The 27,663-nt window shown below is 44.6% G+C and overlaps 1 protein-coding gene across 1 annotated transcript; it reads left to right on the top strand.

The window, feature by feature from the left end:
* The first annotated feature begins 1,009 nt into the window (after positions 1–1,009).
* On the top strand, positions 1,010–27,648 carry ZRANB2 (zinc finger RANBP2-type containing 2). The gene is made up of 10 exons (XM_027874040.1): positions 1,010–1,136; positions 6,763–6,815; positions 6,900–7,008; positions 8,556–8,638; positions 14,235–14,311; positions 14,888–15,022; positions 19,320–19,489; positions 21,864–21,950; positions 23,959–24,117; positions 25,602–27,648. The coding sequence occupies exons 1-10, from the start codon at positions 1,081–1,083 to the stop codon at positions 25,663–25,665; spliced, it is 993 nt and encodes a 330-aa protein (XP_027729841.1). The 5' UTR covers positions 1,010–1,080; the 3' UTR covers positions 25,666–27,648.
* Positions 27,649–27,663: the final 15 nt, after the last annotated feature.

The following is a 27,663-nucleotide window of genomic DNA, read 5'->3' on the forward strand; positions in this document are numbered from 1 at the left end:
TCATTCTCATTCATTCATTCACTCACTCACCCACTCATTCATACATCCATCCATTCATTCATTCACTCCTTTGTTTAATTCATTTATTCATTTACACGTGTTTTCTCACTCATCCATTCCTTCATTCTCATTCATTCATTCATTCATTCACTCACTCACTCCTTGGTTTAAGCCATTTGTTCATTTATATTTGTTCTCTCCTCATTCATTCATTCACTCACTCACCCACTCATCCATCCATCCATTCATTCACTCCTTTAATTCATTTGTTCATTTCCATGTGTTTTCTCACTCATCCATTCCCTCATTCTCATTCATAAACTCACGCATTCATTCACCCACTCTTTCACCCACTCATTCATTCATTCTCCTTCCTTCCCTCCCTCCTCCCATCCCTCCCATCCCTCCCTCCGCCTCTCTTAGGGATCTTCACATCCACTAGGTGTGTGACCCTGCGTGGGGGAGGGGTCACCATGAAGGGGTTGACACGCCCTGACGTTCCAGGAGGTGACATTCGAGGGACGCACGTGTGCACCAATGAGGAGATGACACTTGTGTCTCCCCCCCGCAGCCCGCGCAGGTGGAATGGTCCACCTCTTCCCAGCCTCCGACACCCCCAGCCGCGCAACGTTGGTATCTCCCGCCCTTCTTCCGACGAGGCGGAACCAGAGAAGCCCATCCCTCGCCCCCCGCCCGGGGGGTGGGGAGGACTTTCCTCCGACAGTCTTCCGGTCCCGCTCACGGCGCCACGGCGGTCTCTCTTCCGGGCTGTCCGCGGCGTTGCCTGTCTCCTCCGCCGGAGGAAAGAACATAAAATCCTTCTTTCTGGGGGGGTCAGCTCGCAAGCCGCGCCAGTTCCCTTCCTGCCGGCCCCGTCTCCGCCTGCGGCGCGCCGGGGATCCCCACAGCAGGCCTCGAGCGGCGGCGAGCCCGAGTCAGGCGCGGGGCGGACAGCCTTGGAGCTGCGTCAGGCCCCCGGCCGGCTTCCTGGGGTCCTGGCGCAGCCGCGGCGGCCGAGGAAGAGGAGGGGGAGAGGTGGAGGTGGCAGAGGCAGAGGCAGCGGCGGCGGGAGCGGCCACGATGTCGACCAAGAACTTCCGAGTCAGCGACGGCGACTGGATCTGCCCCGACAAAAAGTGAGGGAGGCGGCGGCGGCCTGGCCCGGGCGGGCCTGCTCTGCCGGGGCCTCGGCGGCGCCGGGCCGAAGGGAGGAAGCGGGTGGGCGCCCCCGGGGCCAGGCCCGGCCTTCCCCACTCCAGGCGAACGCCATTCGGCCCGGGGGCTCCCGAGGGGGGCGGGGGCCAGGGGAGCGGGCCCCACTTTACAGGCGAGGAAACTGAGGCACGAGGGGCGGGCGCGCCGTTCCGGTCACGTGGCCCACGACCACCCCGGCCGCCCCCGGGGCGACCATTTTTTCCCCCCCCCCCCCCCCCCCCCCCGGCGCGGCCTCCTGCTCTCGGCTTTCCGAGTGTGAGACGAGCTCGGGGTGGAGCACGTATTAAGCGCCTGCTGTGTGCCCCGGAGCGGATCGTAAACCGCTTCCCGCTGGGACGCCCGCGGAGCCGGAGCCCGGGGGGTGCGGGGCTTGTGGTCGGCGCTGCACGAGTGTGGGTGAGCGTGCACCACGAGTGTGTGACACCCGAGCCTCGGGCCGCCCGGCGCCCGGCGTTCAATGCCCTCTCCTGTTCAGTGAGGGCTGGCTCTTCCGTCCAGATGCCGCGCTCCGCCTGGGAGCCTGGAAAGGCCCCTGGCCACGGCGTTCATTGCCTCCACCCGCTGCTGAAAGAAATGCAGTTAGGGGCCGGCGAAAACGAAGGTGTGATTTGTTTCCCATCCACGTTCACAGACCTGAAATCTACTCCAGCCCCCCCCCCATTGTAGGAAAGAGTAAACTGAGTCAGCATGAGATGAAGTGATTGTGGTGGTAGGCGGTGACATAGCTGGGGTTTAACCCCAGTTCCCCGCCTCAGAGGCCACCATTCCTCCGCTGTATGTCACTGCCTTCTTTCCATCTGCAAATAATGGGTGTGAGCTGGCAGAAGTGATACACAAAGTTAAGGTTGCCACATCACTGCCGGGCTGCAGCGTGCATGGCGGGCCTTCTGCTGGGGCTGGGGGAGGGGAGAAGACGCTGTAGGCACAGCTGTCGAAGCCAGCCTTGCATACCCGCGGTCTTTCTCTGCCCGTGTGGCTCTCCCTGTTTTTGACCCCTCGTGACCTCACACCTAGACTGTACAACAGACTTCACGGGCTCCGGTTCCGTTCTTGTTTCTCGGTTGTGCCTGGCTCTTTGTGATCCCATTTGGGGTTTTCTTGGCAAAGATCCTGGAGTGGTTTGCCCTTTATTTCTCCAGCTCATTTGGCACGTGAAGACACTGAGGCAAACAGGGATAAGTCACTTGCCCAGGGTCACACAGCTACGAAGTGTCTGAGGCTGGGCACTCTGTCCATTGTGCCACCTAGCTACCCAGCTTCTGTTGTGCCCCCTCTCTAATCTGTCCTCTGCCCAGCTACCAAGACGTATTCCTGCAACATTAAATCTGATCCTGTTACCTCCCTGCTCAGAAAACTTGAGTGAATCACAGAATTTTAGAGGTGGAAAGGGCTCCCAACACCAGATTGCAGGTTCCTTCCCTGCTCTTAAGCTGTCTTTCAGCCACCCAGTGTTCCTTGGTGTTGTTCCCTTCCCTCACCTCTGTGCCCTCCCTCAAGTCTGCCCTGCCCCCCCCCCCCCCCCCCCTCCCGGAAGGTCCTCTGAGCGCCTGCCGCCTCTTAGGACCCCGGCTCCCTTGCAAGGCTCAGTTCATGTGCTACCTCTTGCACTCCTTCCTTCCACCTCAGATTATCTGTATACTTATCTGTTTACAGGTTGTCTCCTTCTAGTAGAATGTAAGCTCTTCCAAGGTAGGGACCATTCCTAGGCACACGCTTGTGTGTTTGTTTGTATACACCTGTTTGACGAGAATCTGTCCTTGTCTGGACTGTATCCATCCATCATCTTCCTTTCATGCTGCAGCCAGGTGTAATCTTCCATCCCCCATCTTCGCCCCCATTAATCTATGACTCCCATCATCCTCCCTCTAGCTTCACAAAACAGAACACCCCTCCTTGACCACTCCTACCTATATGTGTTGTCTTGCAGTATTCCGAATGTAAGCTCTTTGAGGCCAGGGACTCCCTGACTTTTTGTATTTGTAGCCCCAGCTTTTAGCACAGTGCTTCCTACATGGTATACACCTAATAAGTGCCTTTTTTTGTTTCCATCTTTTTTAGCTCCTAGCATAGAACTTTCCACATAGTAGGTACTTCAGAAATGCTTGTTCATCTGCACCTAGGCCTCATCTTCTCAGTAATATTTCTGTATGGGCCAAGGTAGAGTGCTCTTTACACTTTATTATATCTGCTTCAAAAGACCAGGGATGAACTCTTAAACGTCCCTAATTGTGCTTAAGAAACGCTTTTTGGTCCTATTTATATTCTTTGCGACTTAATGAATTCTGCAAGTGTATTTCCTACTATGTGAATCAATATAATTTAATCTGATTAGTCAGAATATTTGGGAAAGAGGCTGGGTTGGGAATTCAATTTTTTGGTTAACTCAGGGTTAACCAGAAAATCCTCATTTCTACTCCTATTGAAAATCTTTCTAGCATGTATTAGCCCCCTTTACAGCTTCAGTAAATACTATGTAGAAAACATTTTGCTCTTTCGGAGTATTTTACTGCCCACAGTTTTCAGACATTCTCCTTGGTGTGCAACATGGTAGATTTTGGTACGAGGGATTGATCTCAATTGACTGACCAGAAAGGTGAGCCATGAAGGCTGGTTTGCTGTTTTATCCTTTTAAAAGTAGAGTATGTTCAGTCTGGCAAATTGAAATACCCTGCAGCTGAATTTTAGTTAATTGGGGTTTAATTATACTTAATGTATAGACAAAGTACCTTTCAGATTTAGGCCCTCTTGTTCTAGTGTTTGGAGTTTGGTGGGGAAAATCAATGTCCACAGAACCCATAATCACACTCTTATATATTTGTTAATCATGTTTTCTTAGGCATTGGAGTTGTTGCTGCTATTATTGTTCTTTTTACTGTGACAGTTGTTTTTAGTCCAGTTCCAAGTCGGCTACTTACAAATTTTGCAATTCCATAGCCTTTGGGGGCCTCAGTTTCATCATTTGTAAAATAAGGTAGTTGGAGAAGGTAATCTCTTAAGGATACTTCCAGTTTTACTGTTCTGTGATTCTTTTTACAAGCACTTAGTTCCCTTTCCACCTTCATCAGATTAGTGTCCTTTTCCAGATGCGTTTTGAAACAGTTGACCAGAATTGCATTCAGTGTTCCTAATTCAGATCTGGCTTTGTACAGCACCAGAAATGTGTCTCCTGTTTGGTCCCAAACAGCTTTCCAAGGACCAGCTTAGTGAAACTAGCAGACCCAATACTTGGTGATTAATTCTTCAACTGTGAAAACCCATTAATCAAAGGAAAATGGAATATATGAGTCCCTTCTGTTTCTGGAGTAACTGACAGTCATGATTCAGGGGGTAAGAGAGTACTTTGGAATCAGTTTGGAAATGGCCTAGGAACATTATCTTAACTGTCTGTACTCAAATTGTGAGTTACTTGTCCAAGGATGAATAATTGGACATATTACTAGAACTGAATTGTATCAATCCTTTCCTTACGTTCTCCTTGTAAATGAAACCAGGAGACAAAAGGTAGTTACACAGGTTATCCTTGAAGAGGCAAGTAGATTTGCGTTACTTGATTTTATCCCAAGAAAGATCATTTCATGGGAGATCTGATATCTGATCTTGCAGTACTTATGAGAAGCATTTGTCTGAAAATCACACGTTCCAGAAAAGGAGATGGAGAAATTCTACAAAAGACGTTAGAAATTCTCTAAATTAAGTGAATATAGACTTTACTATGCAGTGACTTGAATTAGGGCAGACCCACAAAATGATGTTAAAGGATTAAAATGAAAAAAGACCAAAGGCTTATAGCTAATAAAAAAGTCACTCTGATATTTCATAAATATGACAAAAAGAAAGCCATCAAACAGCATTAGATAAACTCCACATAATATCCCCAAAATGAAATTATATTTTAACTGACAAGAAATGGTTTGCATTTCCAAGTTAGCTTTGTGGTCAGACCACTTACTTTTTAGAGCAGGTATCAAAATCAATACCAAATTAGAAGAAAGAACAAAAATGAGATGATGTTAGCATACCACTGAGGTCTTTCTGGACTGTCCACCTTAAGCTCTTGACAGAGAAAGATGGCTAGTGGACAAAGAGAAGATGTAGAGACATATTATCACTCTTTCCTAGGATTTAAAGGAATCACTTTAGACTAGAGGCATCAAAAGAATTTGGAAAACTGTCTTCACCAGCAGACGTTTGATCTGAAAACGCAGAAGGAGCTGCCAGGGGTGACCCCAGCTTAGAAGAGAAATGTGTTTGCAGAATCTTACGGTGGATGGTAGAAGCGTCTCTTCATTCAGTGTGAAGAAGCAGCAGAGGGAAAGCAAGTTTGCCAGAGGCTCAGTGAGAAACTGAGCTGAGCCCCATCCCAGGGGCCTTGGAGGGTGAAACCAGAGGGAAGAGAGTGGAGAGGCAGGATTCCAGGTTAAGCTTTTTTGTTTTCTCAGAGGCCCTTGAGCCACCCCATTTGAACCCTCCCTGTCACGGTCTGCAGTGGAAAACAAAGCAGCTGGAGAAGCCTGTGCAGGAAGTAGTGAAGTCCTTCGGGCATTCAGTGGCAGCTTCTCCAGGAACCTGACAGAGGGAGGGATACCAGACCCTTGTGAATGTCGCAAACCTTATTACTCGAAGAGCCTGTAACTGGCATCTGTGGGTTCAAAGTACTTTAAACATACTTGCACATCTTAATCTCACTAAGTTGTGTTTAACCATTTTGTTTATATTTGTATTCACTTAATATTTATGCCTTGCATATATTTTATATGTACTCATTCCCCTCATTAGAAGGTAAATTCCTTAAGAGTAAGGATTGTTTTATTCTTTGTGCTAGTATCCCCAACATCTAGCCCAGTTCCTGGAATATATAGTAAGCACTGATTCAAGAAAGCCGAATTCTGCCTTACAAGCTCTCCATCGAGGTGTTTCATATGCACGAGGAAGAATCCACATTCCTTTATTCAGTTAGCTTACTGGGGTGTATGGCATACTTTTTGGGCTCCAGGCCCCACAGTGCCTTTCTTTGTATTCTCAGCACTTGGGACAGGGCAGGCCTGGCTCACAGTAGACACTTAGAGTTGCTTGTTGACTTACCGACTTTGGGCCATGTGTTCTCATCCATTGATCTATTTCTCTTTTCTTTTTCTAAGGCCAGATAGTTATAATTATTGCTTTATAGGACATTTTTAAATCTAGTAGGCAGCTAGGTGGCACGGTGGTTAGAGTGCTGGGCCAATCAGGAAGACTGGTCTCCCCGAGTTCAAATTTAACCTCAGACACTTGCTAGCTGTGTAACCTTAGGCAGATCACTTCACCCTGTTTGCCTCAGTTTCGTCCTCTGTAAAATGAGCTGGAGAAGGAAATGGCAAACCACTCCAATATCTTTGCCAAGAAAACCCAAATGGGGTCATGAAGAGTCAGATACAACTGAAAAATCAAACAAGAAACAGTATTTTTTATCACAAGATTATTAGGAAGATTCTTCGTGTAGTACTATATATAAAAAATGATGTTTAATGTGTACGGGATTTCTCTGACATGTGTTTTACTTTGTTTTAGATGTGGAAACGTAAACTTTGCGAGAAGAACCAGTTGTAACCGGTGTGGTCGAGGTAAATATACAAATATCATCTCGTGACTAGATACACAATTTTGTCTAGTTCTCCACATTTCATATCTTTATTCTTTTATTGCAGAAAAAACAACTGAAGCCAAGATGATGAAAGCTGGTGGGACTGAAATTGGAAAGACCCTGGCTGAGAAGAGCCGGGGCCTATTTAGTGCCAATGACTGGCAATGTAAAACGTAGGTCTTTAGGAATTACTCTTTTGTGTTGACTTCACAGCCCTGTGTGTGTGTGGGGGTGTGTGTGTGTAGAATCACAACTTAATCACAGGTGTAGCCAACTTTTTCAAATATGCGTGGGAATAGTGTGTGATACAGTTTTAAGACCATCTTTCTTTCCTGTTAAAAATGTCAGATGTCATGCTCTGGTAGAAATTCACCCAGATTTCCATAAATGTCTCATTGGCCAGAGTAGCCTTTTAATCCAACAGGCTTTGTTCTGTTGTCATTTTATTGGTAACTAATACTCACTGTTGCGTAAAAGGCCTTTGAATTCTCTTTTCTTTGCCTCATGTCAGCCGTTAATAGGACATGTTTGCCTGTAAGCATACACAATCACCTTAACCAAGTTTAAAAGCCTTGTGTGGTAGGTGGAACATCACTGGGCTGATTGGGAGTCAGGAGAGCTGGGCTTGGTCTAGCGCTGCCATTTTTATCTTAAGTCACTCTGCTTCCCTTTGGCTGTTTCTTCATTATCAAGTGAAGCCTGGCATAGATGGTCTCCAGCGCCACTTCCCAGTTGTAAGATATTATGATTAGACACATTGAAGTACTTAAGAGAACTTCTACTTTTTGTTTGTTTTCCTGTTTATGTGGAAGAATCCTCAGAGGTTTAATTTGGTGTTTTAGAAGCTCTGCCCTCGTGGAGTGAAAGTGCCCTGAAGCTGGCAGCCACAACCCAGGCGACCTTTGTCACCATAGGCCAGTGCTCTGTGTCCCATTTTCCCCGCATGTGAGAAGCTGTTGATCAAGATGGTCTCTGGTGGCATTTGCAGCTCCACGTCCTTTGATTCTTTTTCTCCCTGGAATTTGTTTAGCTTGGTTTGCTATTAAATGGGCTCTACTTTTGTTTGGCCTCTGTGGTATTGAAATTGGTTTTTCATTGCTTGTTGATTTCCCAGATTCTATTCTTGATTCCACTATGAACTCAAGTATAAGTGTTTTGAATTAAAAGATGCTGGCATACGTTTCTGATGTTTTGGATACTAAAAAGTACAATTTTCCGTTCTCACACTGTCTCGAAGCATACACTGGGTGCTGAAGTGTAGTGTGGGAATTGCTGTCACATACTAAACTTGAAACTTGAGGTTTTGAGTTCTTAATGGATTTGCATGAGTTCAGAGACTGAGCCATGTTTTGAATTCGTTACATATCAGAAAATCTTCAAATTGGAATGTCCCTCAGGGATCCTCCCATCTAGTCTGGAATTTGTTGGCTTTTTCTCTGAAGTAAAGACATGTCTTCGTTTCCACAAAACCCCAGTCTGTCTACTTTAGAGATTATTTTTCCATCCTTTAGTAGTTACAAAGTTTACCTATCTTGTCCAAAACTCAGACACAAGTCTCTAATAGGTCAGCGTTTTTATTTTTCTGCCTCAATAAATTATTCTTTATGGTGCTGGAAATGAGCTCAACTTTTAATTTTCTCTTTGTCTTTGTTTCCATTTTCTCTGTCTTTCGTGATATGCTGCTCCATTCTACTGATATGCCCTCCTTTCTATTCTAAAGTTGCAGTAATGTGAATTGGGCCAGGAGATCCGAGTGCAACATGTGCAACACCCCCAAGTACGCCAAGCTGGAGGAGAGGACGGGTAAGTTGTGGTCACGTTGGAAGAAACCCGACAGCACTGACAGATGCTTCACAATCCACACTGTGGCTCACACTCATCTTTTCATTCATTCCTCTAGTTTTATGTTAAAGTTCATCATCACATGCAGGAGTGGATGCCGAGAGCTATATGCCAGAAAGTCACCTGGACACTTTGGGACACATTTAACCCCAGCAATGAATACACGTACCAAAAAAAAAAAAAAAAAAAAAAAACGGGCATAGTTTACTCTCAGGTTCTGTGTCCATGGACACTGTGCTCTGTGAAAAAGAAATGTACCTTTGAAAGTGGCTTGTGGGGGCCCTGTAGTGGATTTTCTTTTTTTAAGTATTTAATTGAATATATCGACTGTACAACCTTAATCTTAGTATAAAAATACTAGCAGACACTTCTGTCACTGCTGGTACAGAGCACTCTTTGGATGTGCTGTGGTTTCGTTTCCGTTTCCTCTTCTCAGCAAGGTCAGTGGCGAAGGTGCTGTGTTCATTTCGTAGCCAATGCACGAAAGGGGCTAGACTGTGGTGACTGAACAAATGTTTTATATGGACGTGTTGTGTGCTTCCTTCAAGTCCCTGCCCACATGGAGATTGCAGTCTAATGGAATGGATACAGAGAACTGGAAAACACTGTTCATGATGTCTGAGAAGGAAGGTTATTGGTTGTGGGCCTTGGGAATTCTCTTATGCCATTCTTTTGGAAAAGCCAGAGCAGTGTGGGTTACGCACTTGGGTGGGTCTGTGGGACTGCATGGACTCAGGGAATGATCTTTAATGACTGGATGTAACGTGAGAGGAGGGGATATCCAGTTTTGGGGCCCAGGTGTCGTGTGAACCTGAACAACGATGCTGTCAGATTTGCACGTTGCACAAAGCTGGAAGGAATAGCTATCGACCACCACAGTCCAGAAATATCTTGGTTTGTGCCAGTCAGGCATTTTTAGGCACCTACCAGGTACCAGGCACTGAGCTGATAAGCCCTAGGTATATAAAAGACAAAAAGGCTATTCTGATGGGAGGACAGCATGCAAACAACAGTGTACCAGAAACATAAATAGATGGTCTCACAGGAAAGGCATTATGATTCAGGAGGACTGGGAAAGAAGGTGAGACTTCATTGAAGATTGAAGGAGGTGAGAATGATGAGGAGGGAGAGAGTTCCAGAAAAGTCAGGGGCAGGGTGAGGCCTTGGGGAGAGACAAGAGGCTGAAGGGCAGCAGAGAGCTTCGGGCAAGACAAGGAGAGCTGAGAATCATCTGCCCGGAGCTGATCACTGAAAGCAAGAGGGACAAAGAGCGAAATGGTGTCAACAATGGGGCACACGTGAGAATGATTTTTACATTTTTTAGTACAATAAAACTTTATTTTAAGTATGTAAAAATTTATTCTTAGCTCAGCCAAGTAGTTTGTCTAGTCTGGGTATAGCAGGAGAGAGAGCCCAGGACAAAGCTTTGGGGGATTCCTATGGTGAGAGGGCATGCCCTAGGGGAAGACCCAGCAATAGAAACCGAGAAAGAAGGGGCCCCATGAACAGGAGGAGAACCAGGAGAGCACAGGGAGAAGAGAGTGGTCAGCCAGTGTTCAAGGCTGCAGGGAGGCTAAGAAGGATGAGGATTGGGAAAAGGCCATTGGATTTGGCCTAATTGTGACATTAGTAACTTTAGAGAGAACATTTTCAGTTGAATAATGAGGTTGGACACATCTGTAGGGAGTTGAGAGTGAGGGAAGGGAAGGTGGAAGCCTCTGTGGTACATGGCCTTTTCGAGCTTACTCATCTAAGGGAGGAGGGATGGAGGATGATGATGGGGGAGACATGGGCCTGTTTGTGGCCAGCAGGAGACTGAAGGTGAGAGAGAGGAGAATGGTTGAAAGATCGGTGTAACGGGGAGGACAGGCGGAAGCAGAGGTGAGCCTCGGCAAGGACGAGGGCCGCCTCTTCACATGACGGGTGCAGGCGGAGATGGTGGCCAAAGGCATCTAAGCAGTGGGAGATGAAGAGAAGAGGGAGCTTGTGGCCAGTGGCCTCCGTCGTGAGTCAGGGTCTCAGCCGAGCAGGCAGGGCGGGATCGTGAAAATTTATTAATTTATTTATTATTAAGTGAACGGACTGTGGGAGAAGCAGGAGAAATGTGGGTGTTTCCGTAGAATGGAAATTCATTGTGAATCAGCATGATGTCATGGAAGCAGAAGGATCCCCGCTCTTCAGCTGTCTTGATGCTTAGTGTACACGCGATTAGGGAGTTGTGCTCTTGAGGTGTTCTGTCCTGCTCAGACCCCTTCGGAATGCGAAGTTAGCTTCTGAGAGCCAAGCTTTTGGAAAGGCATCAGTAGCTGTGAAGTGTCAGGATGGAGGGCAGCGAGCTTGGGGAGAGGGTAGGAAGATGAGGTCGCCCATCTTGATGCTGGGGTTTTCTCCGTGTCCTCTGTGCTTAAAGCCTTCTTTACTGGCTCCTCATTGGCCCCTGCTTCTAGTCTTCGACTTTCTGGGCCCCCCGCGATCTGGCCCAGTCTGGTGCTCATTCGAAGTCTCCCCTCGTCCCCTGTAACGTGGCTGTAGTTGTTTAGGATGTGCTGTGGCCTCCTTTTCCCCGGTCAGCCACGCTGATCTCCCTTCACTGACAGATCCGTTTTCTTCTGTCTCACTTGATTCAGCCCTTTGCGCTCTTATTTTTTTCATGTATGTCACAGAACTGACAGCTCGACTGTAAGCTCCTTGAGGATGCTGTCAAGGGCCGTGTTACTTTTCTTTTGTATCATCTGCAGATAAGCGTGCAGTCAGGACTTGGCTTTACCTGTTGGCTGTCTGGAGCCTGAAGGATGTTTTAGTGAATGCTGCCTGAAGTGTTTTCAGCGCAGTGGGAAGAGAGGGAGAGGTGGGGCCGTCACAGTGATTACTGTGCTTTCACTTCCCATTAGCTCCAGGGCAGTCAAGAGTGCTCCTCATTCTTTGTCCAGTGACAGGGAGCAGCCACTTTACCCATCCTCTGTTTGTACGCGTGCAGGATTTGTTGGTGGTGGTGATTTGGTTCCACAAAGTTATCTAAGCTTTTATTTATGTGCCTTCTGTGGGAAAAAGATGATACTTTTGGATTTGTGATGGTGGCTATCTTTGTGGGAGTTAACTTTTACAATTCGCTTTTGACAGTCTTGTGCATTTTCTGGCATTCCCCAAACCTGCTGTGTATTTTAACTGTAGATCTGAATATGGCTCCTTAGAAGAGACCTGACTGCAGTGAGTGGATAGAGGATTGCTTTGCTTCCTGCAGGCCAGTGTCGTACCCTTCTTATTTAAGCCACAAGTATCCTAGCACATTTACTAGATTGTAATCAAGTCATCACATATTTATTTCATGCTTGGCATGTGTAAGAAGGCTCTGTACTGCAGTGGTCCTGCCCTCCCTTTGTGCATCTCTCATTTATTTATTTTATTTTTTTGGGTGAGGCAGTCAGGGTTAAGTGACTTGCCCAGGGTCACACAGCTAGTAAGTGTCGAGTGTCTGAGGCCAGATTTGAACTTGGGTCCTCCTGACTCCAAGGCCAGAACTGTATCCACTGCGCGACCTAGCTGCCTCCCTTTGTACATGTCTTGGAACTTTTCCCCTTACTTCTGCTTGGTGTTCTTTAGAATTGAAATCCAGGTCTCCAGTTAGCTGACTTGGCTAATTTGGGGTCATCTGTGAATTTAGTAATCGTCTGGCACTTGACCCCTTCATGGAGTTCACTGTTATTAAATGTTATTGGACCAAGAAGCAAATGCAGTAAATTTATTGTGTTACTGCGATAATGGAAAAAGCCAATTCCTAGTCTACATATGTGCATTGATAAAGTCTTTCTGAAAGCAATCAGTATGTAATCATTACTTGGCCATTATATTACATTGCATTAGCTATAAGGGGGAAAATGTATGGACTAGTAAAGATGAAGTTATCACCAATACATGTACTAAATGCTGCAGAGAATATAGACAGATATGTACTTTAGGCATATCCTGTCAGCCTAAATATAAGCCACACTCTTAAAATTAGATCTGCAAAAAGCAAGTATGTATAGATATGCACTAAAAACTGCTCTGAAAGGCAGCTTGATGTGGTGGATGGAAAGCGGCCCTGGGGAGTGCTGCACACACATATAAACAGTTTGGGGCCCCTCGAATGTCTGTCCATCTGTCAGGGCTCTAAGCAGCTCTGCTGCCCGAAGCTGAAGACGAGGTACAAATGGGCCCTGGCAAAGAGAGTTTGCTCTCAGAACTTCTTGTGCCAGTTAAATCACAGATCCAGCCCTATTGCCTCAATACCAAAAAGTAACAATATTATATTAAAAATAGATTGACTAAGAACACTTTTTTTTTTTACATTTTTTCCCACTCAAATAATGATACAATGTTTAGTAGAAAGAGAAATCCAGCCAGACCTGGATTCTGATACTTAATACTTTGGGCAAGTCACTTTGATATCAGACTCAGTTTCTTCATCAGTAAAATTAGGCTGTTGGATTAGCTCTCAAAAGTCCCTTCCAACCCTAAAATTGAATTCTTAGCTGTTGTATTCATTTTGGGCATCCCTTCTCAACCTTATCACTTTAGAGGTATCTCAGTGGCCCAGTGGATGGAGGGCTGGGCCTGTAGTCAGGAAGACCCGAGTTCAGTGGGAGTCTGGGCAGGTCACTTCATCTTCTTTGCCTCAGTTCCAATAATTTTGGATATTTTCTAGAAGGTATAAGTTGTCTCCACGATAAAAGGTTGTGCATGGCATTGTACCATTAGAGAGATGGACACACACAGACACCACCACCACCCACACTCTCCCCCCCCCCCCCCAGTTTTCTCCCTCCTTCTGCTTCCCTCCTCATGGGCTACCTAAGTGATTATCCTTAAATGCACACCTGATCCTGTCCCTCCCCTACACAGTAAATACCATTGGCTACCTATGGCCTTTAGAATAAAACATAATTCAAGCCCTCCTCAGCCTGCTTTTCCAGCCCCGTTGGGCACGACGTCTCCTCCTTCATTCTGTGGTCTTGACGTTTGTTTCCATGTATAAGGGTTTGCTTTTTCTCTTATCTCTTATTCTTTTAGAATGTAGTCTCCATGGGGGAGGGATTGTTTCAGCCATTGTATTTATATCTTTAGTACCTAGTACAGGACCTGACACATAGTAGGCACTTTATAAGTACTTAATTAGTTGATTGATAGAAGCCGTCTGAAAGAACTGGAGAGAGATGAGCTTCCTTATTTATTTATCAGTTTATTGGTGAATAATATTTAACAGACTTCGGTAAAATGAGATTTTTTTTTTTGAAAATCATGTTCCTGCTGTGAGCTCTAGCCCAGCCTTTGTGCTACTGTTCAGCATCCTTTCCCAAAGAGGAAGAAGCCCCTGAGGACAGGACAGGATGCAGCTCTTGTAGCAGAGAGAAGGAGGGAGGGTCGAGGGGCGAGGAGGGGCGTTCTGTCGGCTTGGGCTCTGGGCATTTCCTATGGCTCTGATTCACAGAACCAGAAGGGAGAATTCAGATCATTTGATAGATAAGCAGATAATCTTTATAGGTATAAACATGATAAAAACACATCATTTTTTTTTTAGGCTATGGTGGAGGTTTTAATGAAAGAGAAAATGTGGAGTATATTGAACGAGAAGAATCTGATGGAGAATATGACGAGGTAAATCAGTTATGATAGCAAAGAAATGGAACGTGCATTAGAAAAACAAAGTAGAACTTCAGAAGTGTGTCTGGAGAGCAAAGAAAGGCGAATGAACATTGATGTTTAATTTTTGTTTGTCAAAATTGTCGTTTCTCTTTTCTGCACAACTTGAGTGCGTGCATGTTAAAATTACGTGTTACTAGAATATCTTTTTAGGCTCAACCTAGAGTCAGGAAAACCTGGCTTCAGAGCTGGTCTCAGACACTTCCTAGCCGTGTGACCTTGGGCAAGTCATTTAACCTTGGTTGCCCCAGTTTCCTCATCTGCCAGATGAGCTGGAGAAGGAAAGGGCAAACCGTCTTTGCCAAGAAAATCCCTAATGGGGTCACAAAGAGTTGGATGTGAGTGAACAACAGCAGGAATATAGTTTGAGTATTCTGGGGGGGTGTGTGTGTGTGTGTGTGTGTGTGTGTGTGTGTGTGTGTGTATAACACGGTAATAACCCAGTGTGTCATTTTTATTAAAAATTTGAAAACAGACATGTTTCTAGTTGGCTGGGGAATAGTTCTCTTATGGAATTCTATTTTTCTCTAGTTTGGTCGGAAAAAGAAAAAGTATAGAGGGAAAGCAGTTGGACCTGCCTCAATCTTAAAGGAAGTCGAAGATAAGGAGTCGGAGGGAGAAGAAGAGGATGAGGATGAAGACCTGTCCAAGTATAAGCTGGATGAGGTGAGGGCGTTCTGCTTTCTTCAGCACCGTTTTCCTTGTCGTGTAAGACAAGCCAGAGCTGGTTGTTATAAAGCACTCTCCACAAGGGCTCTCGGAGGGGAGTCCTACGTTTTGGCACATGTAGAGTCATTTGTCCATGGTTACAGGAATAACCGTGTGGCACAGCTGGCTTTTAAACTCACAAAATCATAGGTTCCTAGCATTGAAAGAGACTTCAGATGTTGCTCTTCACAAGCCCCTGACGCTTCTCCCCATGAATGCTCAGAGTGGAGGGAACGCTCCGTGTGGGTTTGCAGCCGCCCGTTCTCTCTTTAGGCAGATGCTGTTCACGGCCCTGGGCGCTCAGCATTGGCGGGGAGGCCTCGGCAGCCAGCTCGTCCATCCCACGGGGGTCAGGTTTGACACTCTGTCAAATCTAAGCTTGGTTCTTTGTCTTCTGCCTCCTTGGGGTATGGGGGCTCATCCCTCTTCTTCACACCAACGGTAGGCTCGCTCAGAGCTTGTTGAAGGGAGGCATCCTCTCCTGCCAAGCCTTCTCCAGACAAGCTCTAATTGTGAGGAAGCTTCTCCTGGCATGAAGCCTGACTTTGCTTCTTTGCACCTGTTGCTTGCTCCTGCTTCTGCCATCTGCTTAGGAAGAGAACTCCTCCACAAGAGAGCCCTTCAGAAAACAGACATCATGTCTCTTGATCTCCTGCAGGGGAATGGCCAAGTCGCATGTGGTGTGAGCCTGGAGCTGCCAGCCTGGTTTGCCCCCTGGGCACTCAGTAGCTGATCATTGTTGATGAAAGATGGTCCCCAGAAGGGAAAATAAGAGTCAGGATCTCACCTGAACCGGGTGGAGTCTGGAGGGGCCAGGGCCCCCTGATTCCTGGAAGCTTGGCCTGTCTGATGCCCACAGCTCTTTGGGCCACCATGCCCCACTGCCGGCTCCGCTCAGGCCTCTGAGCCTCTCACAGGGTGACCTAACTGGGATTTGCCTGTCTCGTGGGTTTTGGTTTGGTTTGGGCTTTTTTGAGCTGTAGTATTAAAGACTTTTGACTCTTGAAGCCCAACCATCCATTTCTGAGTACTCGGCAGTGCTCTTGTGCACGCTTAGTCCCTGACAAGCTCCCGGCTCAGGAGCACCTGTTTGTTTCAGAAGTGGGTCACTGGGGCTCTCATCTGAGCCTGCTGATTTTTTAAAAGGCGTGTGGGTGTGTGCTTGTGTGCGCACGCAGACGCGTGCAGATTATTAGCTGCTCGCCCCCTCCACGCCCCCCCCAAAACACCTGCCAAGTCATCACAGAACTTTTCGGGATTACACTTTTTGAATGCAGATGTTGTGGCCGCTTGAACCAACCTTGTTATATTCATCTCTTCGTTGCTCCAAAAGAAGTGTGCAGGTGCTTTATGAAAACCTGGAAAATTCCCTGGATCAAGTCTGCTAACTTGAAAGTGGCCATGAAGTTGTTCCTTTTCTAGACAGTCCGTTGTCTCTTTAATGGTCCATTCAAGAATTTACTTGGGTGTTCAAGTCAGATTCACTAACCTGTATTTTGTGAATGTCTGTTCTTTGCACCATCATTTGTCCTTCTCCGGTCTTGTGGCCTTCTTCCGTTGTCTGGGATCTTTTAAATATCCCTGATGGTGGTTCAGCAGTCCCATCGTCGGATTGCAAAGGGGAGTCAGCTCGGGGGCAGGAGATGGAGTCAGGGCGACTGGACTGGCAGGGTGAGCCTGGCTAGTCACTTAGCCTGTTTCTTCGTCTGTAAAATAGGATAATAAAAGCTTCTACCTCCCAGGGTTGTTGTGAGGATCAGCTGAGATAATAGTGGCAAAGTGCTCGGCACAGTGCCTGGCATGTAGCAGGAGCAGGTACGTGTTAGCGACTGTGATTTTTAATAGAGGATGTTGTTAATTGGGGCCAGGTGACTGAAGTTCTTCATCACGGGGACGTGCTGTTACCTTACTTATCTCGGGTATTAACTCCCTCTAAGCCATCCTGTTCTTTATTTTGCCAGCCAAAGGTCTGTCTTCTGGTCTGAGGGAGGGCTGCCTAATTCTTATTAAACACCTGCTTTCTTTCTGTGGCCACTTTTTAATCATCCTCCCTCAAATTCCGAGACTTAGCGCCTGGCACTGTTGGCACAGGCTCAGGCTGCCCTTCTCTTCTCAGCCGGCCTTGCTCCCAGCTTCTTTTACTTTTTATCTAAGCTGATCAGGGCATTCACATTGATCTTTGGAGACAGCAGTCCTCTTGATCCTTCTCAGAATTGTTTCTTGTTTAGAATTTCATTCTTGAGAGTTTCTTCCCCCTCCTTGGCCAGCTTCCCACGTAGAATTGTAGTCCCTGGTATCCTACGTTCCTTCTTCAAAACCTTTTGCAATCTTATCTCCCCAGATTTAGGTCACGTGGTGCCTGCATTGCCTTTTCTTCTCCATCACAAGCAGGAGGGCGAGTTTCTCTTCCTCTACCTCTTTGCCCCCTAAGGTTGTCGTCATTTTACCCCAGTATCTGATTCTCGTGTTATGAGAATTAGATCCAAAATAGAATTCCCTCTTGTTGATTCTCACATGTTCTGGATGGGTGAAGTCCAAACTGACAGAGCTGTAGCAGACGCTAAAGCCCCTGCCCCTCTTATCAACCACGCTGCTGATGTTTCCTAAACTCAGCTCTTTCCTGTTTCTGCCCTAATGATAATAAATGTGCTTCAGTTCCTTTTCCCATTGTTGTTTCTGTTAGGCTCAGTACTCTTCCTCCTCAGGTGCCTGAATTTCCTCATACCAGTAAACCTTCTGAGTAGACAGCTCTCTCATTCTCTCTCCCTCTCCCTCTCCTTCCCTCCCTCCCTCTCTCTCTCTCCCTGTCTCTCTCCCTCCCTTTTTTCATGTTTTATGGAATGAGTTATACCCTTCCAGAACCCTATTCCAGTTGGGTCAGCCTGGACCCTGATGGAAATGGGGAGTCATGAAATAACAGCACTTACCCCCACACCACCAGCTGGGCCTGGTGCAGGCCCCATGTGTATCAGGTGACCCATCTGGTGGTCCTTGCAGAGAGCTCCTGAACCCCAGGCTGCCTCCTTGCTCTGACTGCTTTGCAATTTGAAGATATGATGTGGAACCATGACTTAGACAGGAAGTGAATAGTTCTAAATTTTTTTTTCTTCAGAAATATTGAGCTGTAGTATTGAATAGTATCCTAGTCTAAGGTCCTTGTTCTTCCTGGAATAGAAAACCCTATCTGTGTATCAGACTTAGATTCTAGAGGCAACTACATGATCCAGTGGATAGAGACATGAGTTCAATTTCAGACTCAGACACTGACTAGCACACTGACTTGTGACCCTAGACAAGTTGCTTGACCATTGCTTGCCTCAGTTTCCTCATCTGTAAAATGGGGATAAAGAAGCTAGGTGGTGCAGTGGATACAGCCCTGGGCCTGGAGTCAGGAAGATCTGGGTTCAAATCCAGGCTTAGATACTTACTAGCTGTGTGACCTCAGGCAAGTCACTTAACTCTGTTTGCCTCAGTTCCTTCATCTGTCAAATGACCTGAAGAAAGAAATGGCAAATCACTTCAGCATCTTTGCCAAGGAAACCCCAAATGGGGTCACAGAGAGTCCAACACAACTGAATAACAAACAAATTGAGATAATACACTTCCCAAGGTTATTATGAGAATAAAAATTAGATCACATACGCTACATAAATGCTAATTATTATGAATATCATTTTGTTGACATATGTTGACATCGACAGTCGTGATTGTGGGGGGCTCTCCTCCAAAGCTGAAAAAGTTTTATCTTGTTTAGAGTGGGCAAATTAGTAGGGAATGGGTCTTTAACTAATTCTCAATGACAAGAAAAGTCTGGTGAGTTCTCCCCTGACCAAACCAGGAGGGATTCTCAAGAGGGAGGATTTCTAGATGATGGAAGCAGTGTCCCTTAGTTCTGTCCCCCACTCGGCCGTGACCTGACCCTGTCTGCCAGGACAACCTCGTCTGCCATCCCCCCATTGACCCGGCTGTAGTTCTCTGAGGGATCGAGCCCTGAAGTTGAACTTTGTGCCCTCGTTCTCATCGTCCTGGGGTTTCTCTTTTGTCCTGAAATTAATTTGGTGGAGAAATGGCTCGTTTCAGAGTGATTTCTCGGAAGCTGCCTTTCGGGTTTCAGTCCCTCTGAGCCAGCCTGCTGAGGTAAGTAATAGATTTGTCTCTAAGCAGCTTGTGCCAGACACTCAGGACAAGAGTTTTTTATTACGTTGATGCCTGGATTCTTAAACCGAATGGATTCTGATGGATACGTTTTCGTTAGGATGAGGATGAAGATGATGCAGATCTGTCAAAATATAATCTTGATGCCAGCGAAGAGGAAGATGGCAATAAAAAGAAATCCCACGGAAGAAGTCGTTCCAAGTCTCCGTCTTCCCACTCCCGATCTTCCTCACGCTCATCCTCCCACTCAAGCTCAAGGTCTAGGTCCAGGTAAACGGGTACAGGTCCAGGGTAACACCAGGCAAAATGTCAGTATCTAACTTCTTTATTTATACACATTTTGGTTTTCCTTGATTGAATTAAGGTTTCAACTTTCTTTTAAAGAGTTCATCCTTGATAACAGGTGATTTCCTTTAGATAATGCATTTCTCGCACTTAACTTTTTAATCTGTTAATAGGATTTTTATACAACCCTTCTCCAAAATTAAGATTTAAAATGAGGCTTCCTTTGAAGGTATTGTATATTTTAGCCCTGTACCTCCTTTATTGAAATAATTGAACTGGGAAGAGTACAAATAAAATACTAAATGTGAAATTGTTCAGCTTTAATAGACAATTAAAATCACATGTCTACATTTAATGTGCAAGACACATTTGGTCTTTTTTTTTTTTCTAATTGTGAAGAAACTTTAAATTGATGAAAATGCTGAGTGTAGAGATCTGCCATGTTTTTAGGCTGCCAGAGTGGCCCAGTAGATAAAACTCTGCACTTGGTCAGGAAGACCTGAGTTTGAATCTGGCCTCAGACACTTACTAGCTGTGTGGTCCTGGGCAAGTCACTTAAACTCCATCTGCCTCAGTTTCCTCATCTATAATAGAGGATAATCACAGCAGTTCCCAGGGTTGTCTTGAGGATCTGATGAGATGGTAATTGTAAAACACTTAGCACAATGTCTGGCACATACCAGTACATGCTGTATTGGAGTTAGTGGTACTGTTGTTGATGTTACTATTTTTCCTGTGTATCCTCAGCATTTAACACAGTGCCTGGCACATATTAGGCCTTGGGGTTTTTTACCTCTTTCCGAGGGTTAGAATAGGTGGGATGGAAACATTTCAGATAAGACTCTTAAATGAAGCCATTGCTTATTAAAGAGTACTTTTTAAGTTTTAAGGACAACAGACGTCCGTGATCGTAAGACCTTGTTCTGGGTGAGGGTGGGTGGTTTTTAAAGCATTGGCCAGACCAGAAGAGCTGAGTTAATTTTTTTTACTTTTTAGCTGTAACTAACCTAGAGTGGTTAGAATTTCTTTGGTTGTCATGCCTTCCAGTTCCTGTGATTCTTTGAGGGATCTGTTTTTTGTTGTTGTACTTGTGTTACAAGTTGTACACAATGAAAATACGTTTCATCTAAATGATAGTTAAGCATGAAGTTAAGCTCACCTGCAGAAAAGCAGGTTAGAAATCAGAAATTGTTTCCTTCTTTTTCTCTAGTTTGCCCTTTCTGTTGAAATTTTGTACCTGAGTGTAACTTCTGATTTCGTAATACCTAGATACAGTGAGATCAATGCAAGACTGAGTGGGTTTCACTTTGGTATTGTGAATTTATCCATAGTCATTCCCCAAAGTAATTAAACTGTGTGATTGAAGAGAAAATTTCAGGTAGAAAATCATCAGTGCCCTAAATTTACATGATTTATTTCTTTCAAGTAACTTGGTACGCTTTGCTTTATGAAGTAATGACATGGGTAATAAATTGTAGTGGCAGATAAGGATTAAAATATTATTACGTGTTATTTTTCAAACATTAATAAAAACTGAAAGCATTCTTGAAGAAAAAAGATTTGTTAAGTTTTGTTTTTAAGATCATCACGGAATTATTTCTTCAGGTCTTATTCTCTGGCATAAAATAGATAACTTGGCTTTGAGATGGTAGGTTAATAAATATATTTTAATGTAAATGTGTGGCCTTTCTGTTTCCTGGTGTCCTATATTAAAGGCACCTGAAATAAAAACTGGCTTAAATGGAATCACTTCCACAAGATGGACTTGATTAGCTTTCTCTCTGTTCAGGGTTTCAATTAAAGTAGTCTTGATTGAAACAGATAGCGGAAGATAGACCAGCGTGCTAACATCTTCTTACTAACTAGAAATAGGAATGATTCAGCCTAGAAACATCATCAGCTGAGTCATAAAGAAAAGTGGGAAGACAGGGGAATCCCTACAGATGCAGGTCACACTTCCCAGTTGGGCTCAATGCAAGTCAAAGGTGAACCTGAATCTTTAGCACCAACCTAGAGAAACACTGGTTTCTTGTTATAGTGATGGCAGTGACATCTTTCTATGTTCTTAGAGAGTTTGGAGGAATTTTGAGGAAAGTTGGTATTTTCTGTTCATTTTAACTTTTTTTTAATATATAAAATTTGAAAATAACTAGCATATTGGTGATGGTTCTCAAGTCCTTGTAAGCTCTGCCAAAGACATACAAGGAAAAGGTTCTTCTTAATACTTGTTTTGAAAATGTGTATCCCAGATCCTCGTCTTGTTGCATGAAAGTCAGATGTCTTGTGCATCTTTCCTTCAGTGTTCGTAGCCCACGGCTCGCTTAAGTGATACTGGAAAAAACCTTCCGTGTTGTTCCAGGTCCCGTTCAGGAAGCTCTTCCAGTTCCCGGTCAAGGTCTCGGTCCAGTTCCAGAGAACTTTCGAGATCTCGTGGGTCGAAATCCAGGTGAATGAGGTAGCATTCGCTCTGCCCTGCAGAGAGGAAATCAAAAGGCACCAGAGGGCGTGGCTGCTGCTGCTGCTTTGACAACTTTGTTTTGCTTTTACTTGTCAATTTTATGTTGGCATTAGAAAACTAATGCTCTTGCCTCAGCTTGATTTTCTCACCCTGAAATGTTTCCATTGCCAGCAGTGTGCCAAGACATTCCCATGATTAAATTTAAATGACAATTTGTTATGTTGGTGGTACAATCCGATGAGGCGGCACACCACGGCCAAATTGGACCTCCCATTCAGCCCTCAACATGGCAGTGCCGCGGGTGTGCTAGCATCTCTTATGAGAGGAAGGATTTCATGCCTCCTGGCCAGAGCAAAGAAAGGACCGCCCACTATTGCTTAGCCTAGAAATACCATCTGGACCAAGAATAGTGCCCCTGGGTTGTAATTCCAGTGAAATCCAAACCAACTGCCTTTTGAGACATTTTTGAGGCCCCCTTTTCCATTTGCCTCCTGTTGTGGCTTCACTTAGAATGCTTCTGGAATATTCCCACAGTCCAGGACATTTCACATAAAATAGGTTGGGCCTCAGAGCAGTAGACATCACCCCTGCACCGGGGCACGTTGTGAGATTGGCAGCTCCTCTAGAAGGAACTTTGGTGCTGATGGAGCATGCATTGAGTAGCCTTTACTGTGAAAGTATTAGGGGGAGGGGAAATTAAACAACATCCTAAACTTTATTTGTGCAGAAATAAAGTGAAGTCTAAAGCTTCAGTGTTTTTTTTTAATTTGTTAAGATAATTTATTGAGACCTGCCTTACAGAGGCCCCTAGCAAGAAATAGAAGACAACTTTTGAGAATCCCAAACGCCCCCATTGAAGCTTAACAACATGGATTTTTTTTTCTTTTTTGGTAAAATAAGTGTTCAAACTCAAAAGCCAAACACGACATTAGTCTTTCCTAGAGTTCCCTGAGACGTTACCGCAGTAAGAAGAGTGTGAGTCACAGGCCTGGGTGCCGTAGCTCCCAGGTTTTAGAAAGCCATCGGGTTCTCAGTGTTTGCAGGGGCCAGCCTGGGTTTTAAAGGGGGCCCCCTCTAGAGGTCACTTAGCAAGCGAGCGCTGCAGCTCCCCCCAGTTTACAGTGGAGCAGCCTCCATTCTTACCCTCACATTTTTGCTTGCTCACAACTTTCCAAAGAATTCTCCTTTTGGGCTTTTTATTCTTAATCTCAGCCCAAAGGTGAATTTTTTGGGGTGTTTGAGCTAAATGCTTCAGCCATAATTATGTAAGTGAGAATGAAAATAGTCATTACACTTAAAAATATGTACTTTTTCCCCTGAGCAAAACATGTGAATGTCAACACGTCATATTTCATGAGTAGCGTTTCTTGAATGAGATTTGTAAATGTTTTAAACCAGTTTTAGTAAATTATTGGTTCTATTTTCATTTAAGTATATGCTGATTTGACACATTTGCTGTTTCTTTCTCCTTCCCTTCCCTCCCCTCTTCTCTCCCACTGCCATCCCTGCTTTCTCAATTGCAACTTGTGTTAAGTTGCCTCATTTCAAATGGATTTAATAATTTTCTTATCCTCAGGAAGTTGTTTTTAAGGTATTTTGTGGTTTTTGCTTTTCTTAAATGGGAAAGTTTAATTTTAAAAGTTCATTTTAAAGTGCACAATTACATGTTTCATTGTAGTGTACATTGTGCTTTCCATTCCCCCTTTGCTTCCCTGTTTTGTAGTGACTTAAAGGAAAAATTTAGTCTGATGCAAATATAAGATAACCGAGAATGCATCATATTGATAGTTCAGTAAGAGACACGAGTTTTAAAACCTTGGCATTAAATACTAGTTTATGTTCATGGGTGAACCAGAGTCTTCTGTTGAGGAAGCAGTAAGTATGTTTGCCTTAGGAGATTGTAGACTTATGATCAGTCTTGGATCTGATAGCTGAATAGACGGGTCTTGGCTCTGTCATTTAATTAAATGTTTAATTTATTTCTCAATCAATAAAGATCCAGCTCCAGGTCCCACAGGGGGTCTTCCTCCCCACGAAAAAGATCTTATTCAAGTTCCTCATCATCTCCCGAGAGAGGCAGAAAACGAAGCCCTTCTAGATCCTCCTCACCCGGTGATCGCAAAAAAAGACGCACCAGATCACGGTCACCCGAAAGGTTTGGGTTTCTGTAGAAATAAGAATGGGTGTATTTGAGTGTGGAATACCTTTACTAAAGGCTTGGGAAAGGGTTGAATTTGAGTCACTTTCTTTTCCAATTTTAAAATAATGCTATTTTGTTTTAAGCCCAGTTTTATTGTCTAGGAAGGAAAGAGGTCACCTTGCTCATTGTTTGGACATTTTAAAATGCTTAGGTATTAGTACTATAGCCAACTCCCCCCCTTGTTCCCGGATGGATTTTGTCTCCATTCCACTTTCTCTTTTATTCTAGTTTATTTTTTATCACTATTCCTTAGCCCATTTCTCAATAAGCAAGGGAAAGGAAGAAGCTAATTCATCTCTTCGGAGTGTTAACCCAGGAGTTTAGCCTAAGGCTCTCTGTCCAACAAGTCCCTGCTCACTCTAGAGAAGGGTGAGAATGTGGCTCAGAGGAGATTCCCCAAGAGACCCGTCCATCCTCCTTTGGTCTCCTTCTTGACATCCCGTTCAGCTCCTTCCCTTTGTCTTTTGACCCCCTCTTCCCCAGTCACTGTCCATTCCATCTCGGTTGGAGGATGTTGGCAATTGTCCTTGTCGCCCCCCAGAACTCTGGGCTAGATAACCCCCCATCTGCCTCCTTGGAGCCTCTCTGGCAGTGAGCTGGATGGTTTGCTTTTCTAGGCCCCTTTGATGCAGACCCTCTGTGCCCCAGTGGATGCAGAGGCAACTCACACTCACACTGCTTGCTCACCCTTTGGCCCCAGGGCTCCCACACCTACTCTGTTTTCTCTCTTTGCTATCCCATGCTTGCCTGGCAGAAGGGTTGGGTTTTTTTTTTTCCTGTTTCCCATCTCCTGCCTTCTCCTTCTAACCCTCGGCTTCAGGCCACCTCATTTCCTGTCCCATCAACTTCCTGAGCCTTTCCATAGTCCATCAGTCAGGTCAGACTGAGTGAAGATCACCAGAGCTAAGCCCCCCGAGGTGCTGGGTAGCTTGGGCAGTGAATCCTAGGAGCATCATCGGTCTCCCTAGCTTGGCTTTTCTCTTACAGTCTTACAGTCCATATGTCTTAGAAGACAAGACCAAGCCTTGCTGAAGTCTGAGTGACAGCCACATCTGTAGCTGACACTGCCCTCGAAATTAAATGAGTCTTCGTGGACGGGGATCTCGGGGGCTTGTCTTTAAAAACCACTCCTGTCCATGAGCATCCCCTGCCAGAATGGGCTTGCTTTCTTTCCTTGTTCTAAATATTGAGAGCTGGCTATGTTTTGAAATGGAATAGTTGTATTTTTCATTTTTTATCCCTGAAACCATACATTAAGATTGTACTGTTAATACCACAGACTGAAAGCCCGAATTCCACCTCCTCTCCACCTCTAGGCAGACTGGTGACCCAGTCCCAGTTTAGAATAAGTCCCCTTTACCATCAAGGTGTTTTGTTTGCTTGCTTGTGGTCAGCGCCCACTCAATGCTTCGCACGCTTTCTCCATTTTTATCTTCCAGGCGCCGCAGGTCATCGTCTGGATCATCCCATTCGGGTTCCCGTTCAAGCTCTAAAAAGAAATAATGTATTAAAATTTACACCTAAAAAAAATTCCAGTACAGTGCATGAAGCATATTTTTGAGAAGTTTGGTGTCTTACTTGGTCAGAAGTGCTAATCTGCTAGTAGAGGTGCATGTCCGTCGTTGCTTTCTGGAAAACTCCAGCTGTGTTCATTCTTGAAATTAAAAGTACATGAGCATTTTAAGCCATAATGCCCCGCAAATAGTTGTTACGTGTTTATCGTTCTATTATTTAAAACTGTGTTTCCTCTGATTTGCCAGAGAGCTGTTTTCTAGACCATGTTGTTCTTCATTTCCAAATATTTCCTGATGGTAAAGAATCTGCCGAGTTTAGTGTTTGAGTCAACAAAAGTACCCGAGGCTTCCTGAGCTTTGGGCATACCGCCAATGACTGTGAGGTGGAAACAGGCGGTCCCAACAATCTGGGAGATAAATGAGTGTTCATATAGTGACCTTGTCAAAGTGACACTGAGTTTAGGATTATGCTCAGCAATAGTAAAAGGTAGAGATCCATGAGAAGTGCACCATCATGGCTGGAGATCACTGTGACTTTGTTTTTTCCCTTTTTACTTTTCCTCAACGCTGCATTCTAAAACAATGTTCGGGCCCTATTCTAAGTTGCCAGAGGAGATGGCTCGTTTCTCCCTGAATTAATTAGGGGGGAGGTGGTCAGACCCTCAGTCTGATAAAAGAGTTTATCTCTTGTATGACGTGTTCATGTCTTTGGCACAGCTATTTAGGGAAAAAACTTCTTATGTGGCCTTTTGGCCATGTTGACATTTCCAATTTTGATTTATAGTGGTGAATGTAAGCTCATGGTTTTTGTTTTGTTTTGTTTTGTTTTTTCAAAGAGCTTAGATGTGACATGTTGGTGAAAGCCCATATGTGATTGGGTAAACAGGGCAAAAAATCTGAGACTCCTTAAGGAAGAGGAAAGTGACAAATGACCTGGGAAATAGAACTTCTCTTGTGTGTAAAGAGTAAGGCTAGCCAGTCATTCTGATGTCTGTGCACTCAGGTGGGATTAGCCATGGGTTCTGATGTATTTCACTATTCTTACACACTGCATGGAATTTCCTTCTGAAGTAGAAATGAATGTTCCTACAAGATGTGACAGGAAATTGTCATTTTCCCCATTCACTTGAAATTACTTATGGCTTAAAATGCTTTCAGGAATTTGTTTGATTTCTGTATCCAAATCTGATCTCTGGAACTCCACTGAGTCTGCCTTCTGGTTTATAAAGGGGAGGGGGGTTTCTCTTAACAGTTTCTTCGCGTGGCATTGCAAGGTAAGTATACGGAAGGAAGTTAACAGTTGAGTTTGGTGCCTTTGTGTCATTAAGAAAAGATAAAGGAACAGTTTGGTCGTTTAAATGAGGGAACTTGGAATATTGAGCAGAAATAATAAAATAATTAGCAAACGGAGGCAACCAGAGCAAAATTACATTCTTGATTTCAAAATAAACTAGTTTTAATTTTCTCTTGGACTGATCTAAAAATGAAAGCAAAATGTTTTAGGTAGAAATATTTTGATAATCTTTTTTGCAAAGAATTGAACTTCACCACAGTTTCTTACAACATAACATACATACGTACATACATGTATATACAACACACACACTTTTCTTTGCTAAATGTAGTTGTAGGTTGCACAAGAACACTTAGTCTCTTGTAATTGTGCCTCTGACTTCTTGGAAGTCTTACCTTCTAGATTGTGAAGATCACATGATCTCCTAGAAGCTACATGTTACCATTGGTTTCTTCTTGTGTTTTGTATACTTATCTTTTGCTGTACTTAGCAAACGAAAGTTTATGAATTTAGCAAATGGTAGATTACAGAGAATTCTGCTGATTATGATTTTCTTTAGTTTCACTAACTGTACTAGTTTGTTTCATTAAGAAATGATGCTGTAGACAAATGTAAATAAAGCTTGTGAATCAAGCAGCCAAGTGAGTGGTGTTTGTTAAATAAAATGTGGAATCCCAAGCTCCGAATTAATGT

The sequence above is a fragment of the Vombatus ursinus genome, unplaced genomic scaffold (assembly GCF_900497805.2).
Source record: "Vombatus ursinus unplaced genomic scaffold, bare-nosed wombat genome assembly UNPS02014804.1, whole genome shotgun sequence".
Taxonomy (NCBI): Eukaryota; Metazoa; Chordata; class Mammalia; order Diprotodontia; family Vombatidae; genus Vombatus; species Vombatus ursinus.

Coding starts and splice junctions, on each gene's coding strand:
- ZRANB2 (XM_027874040.1), top strand. CDS start 1,081: ATGTCGACCAAGAACTTCCGAGTCAGCGACGGCGACTGGATCTGCCCC. Junction 6,816..6,899: donor TTGTAACCGGTGTGGTCGAG/GTAAATATACAA, acceptor CTTTTATTGCAG/AAAAAACAACTGAAGCCAAG. Junction 15,023..19,319: donor CCAAGTATAAGCTGGATGAG/GTGAGGGCGTTC, acceptor CGTTTTCGTTAG/GATGAGGATGAAGATGATGC.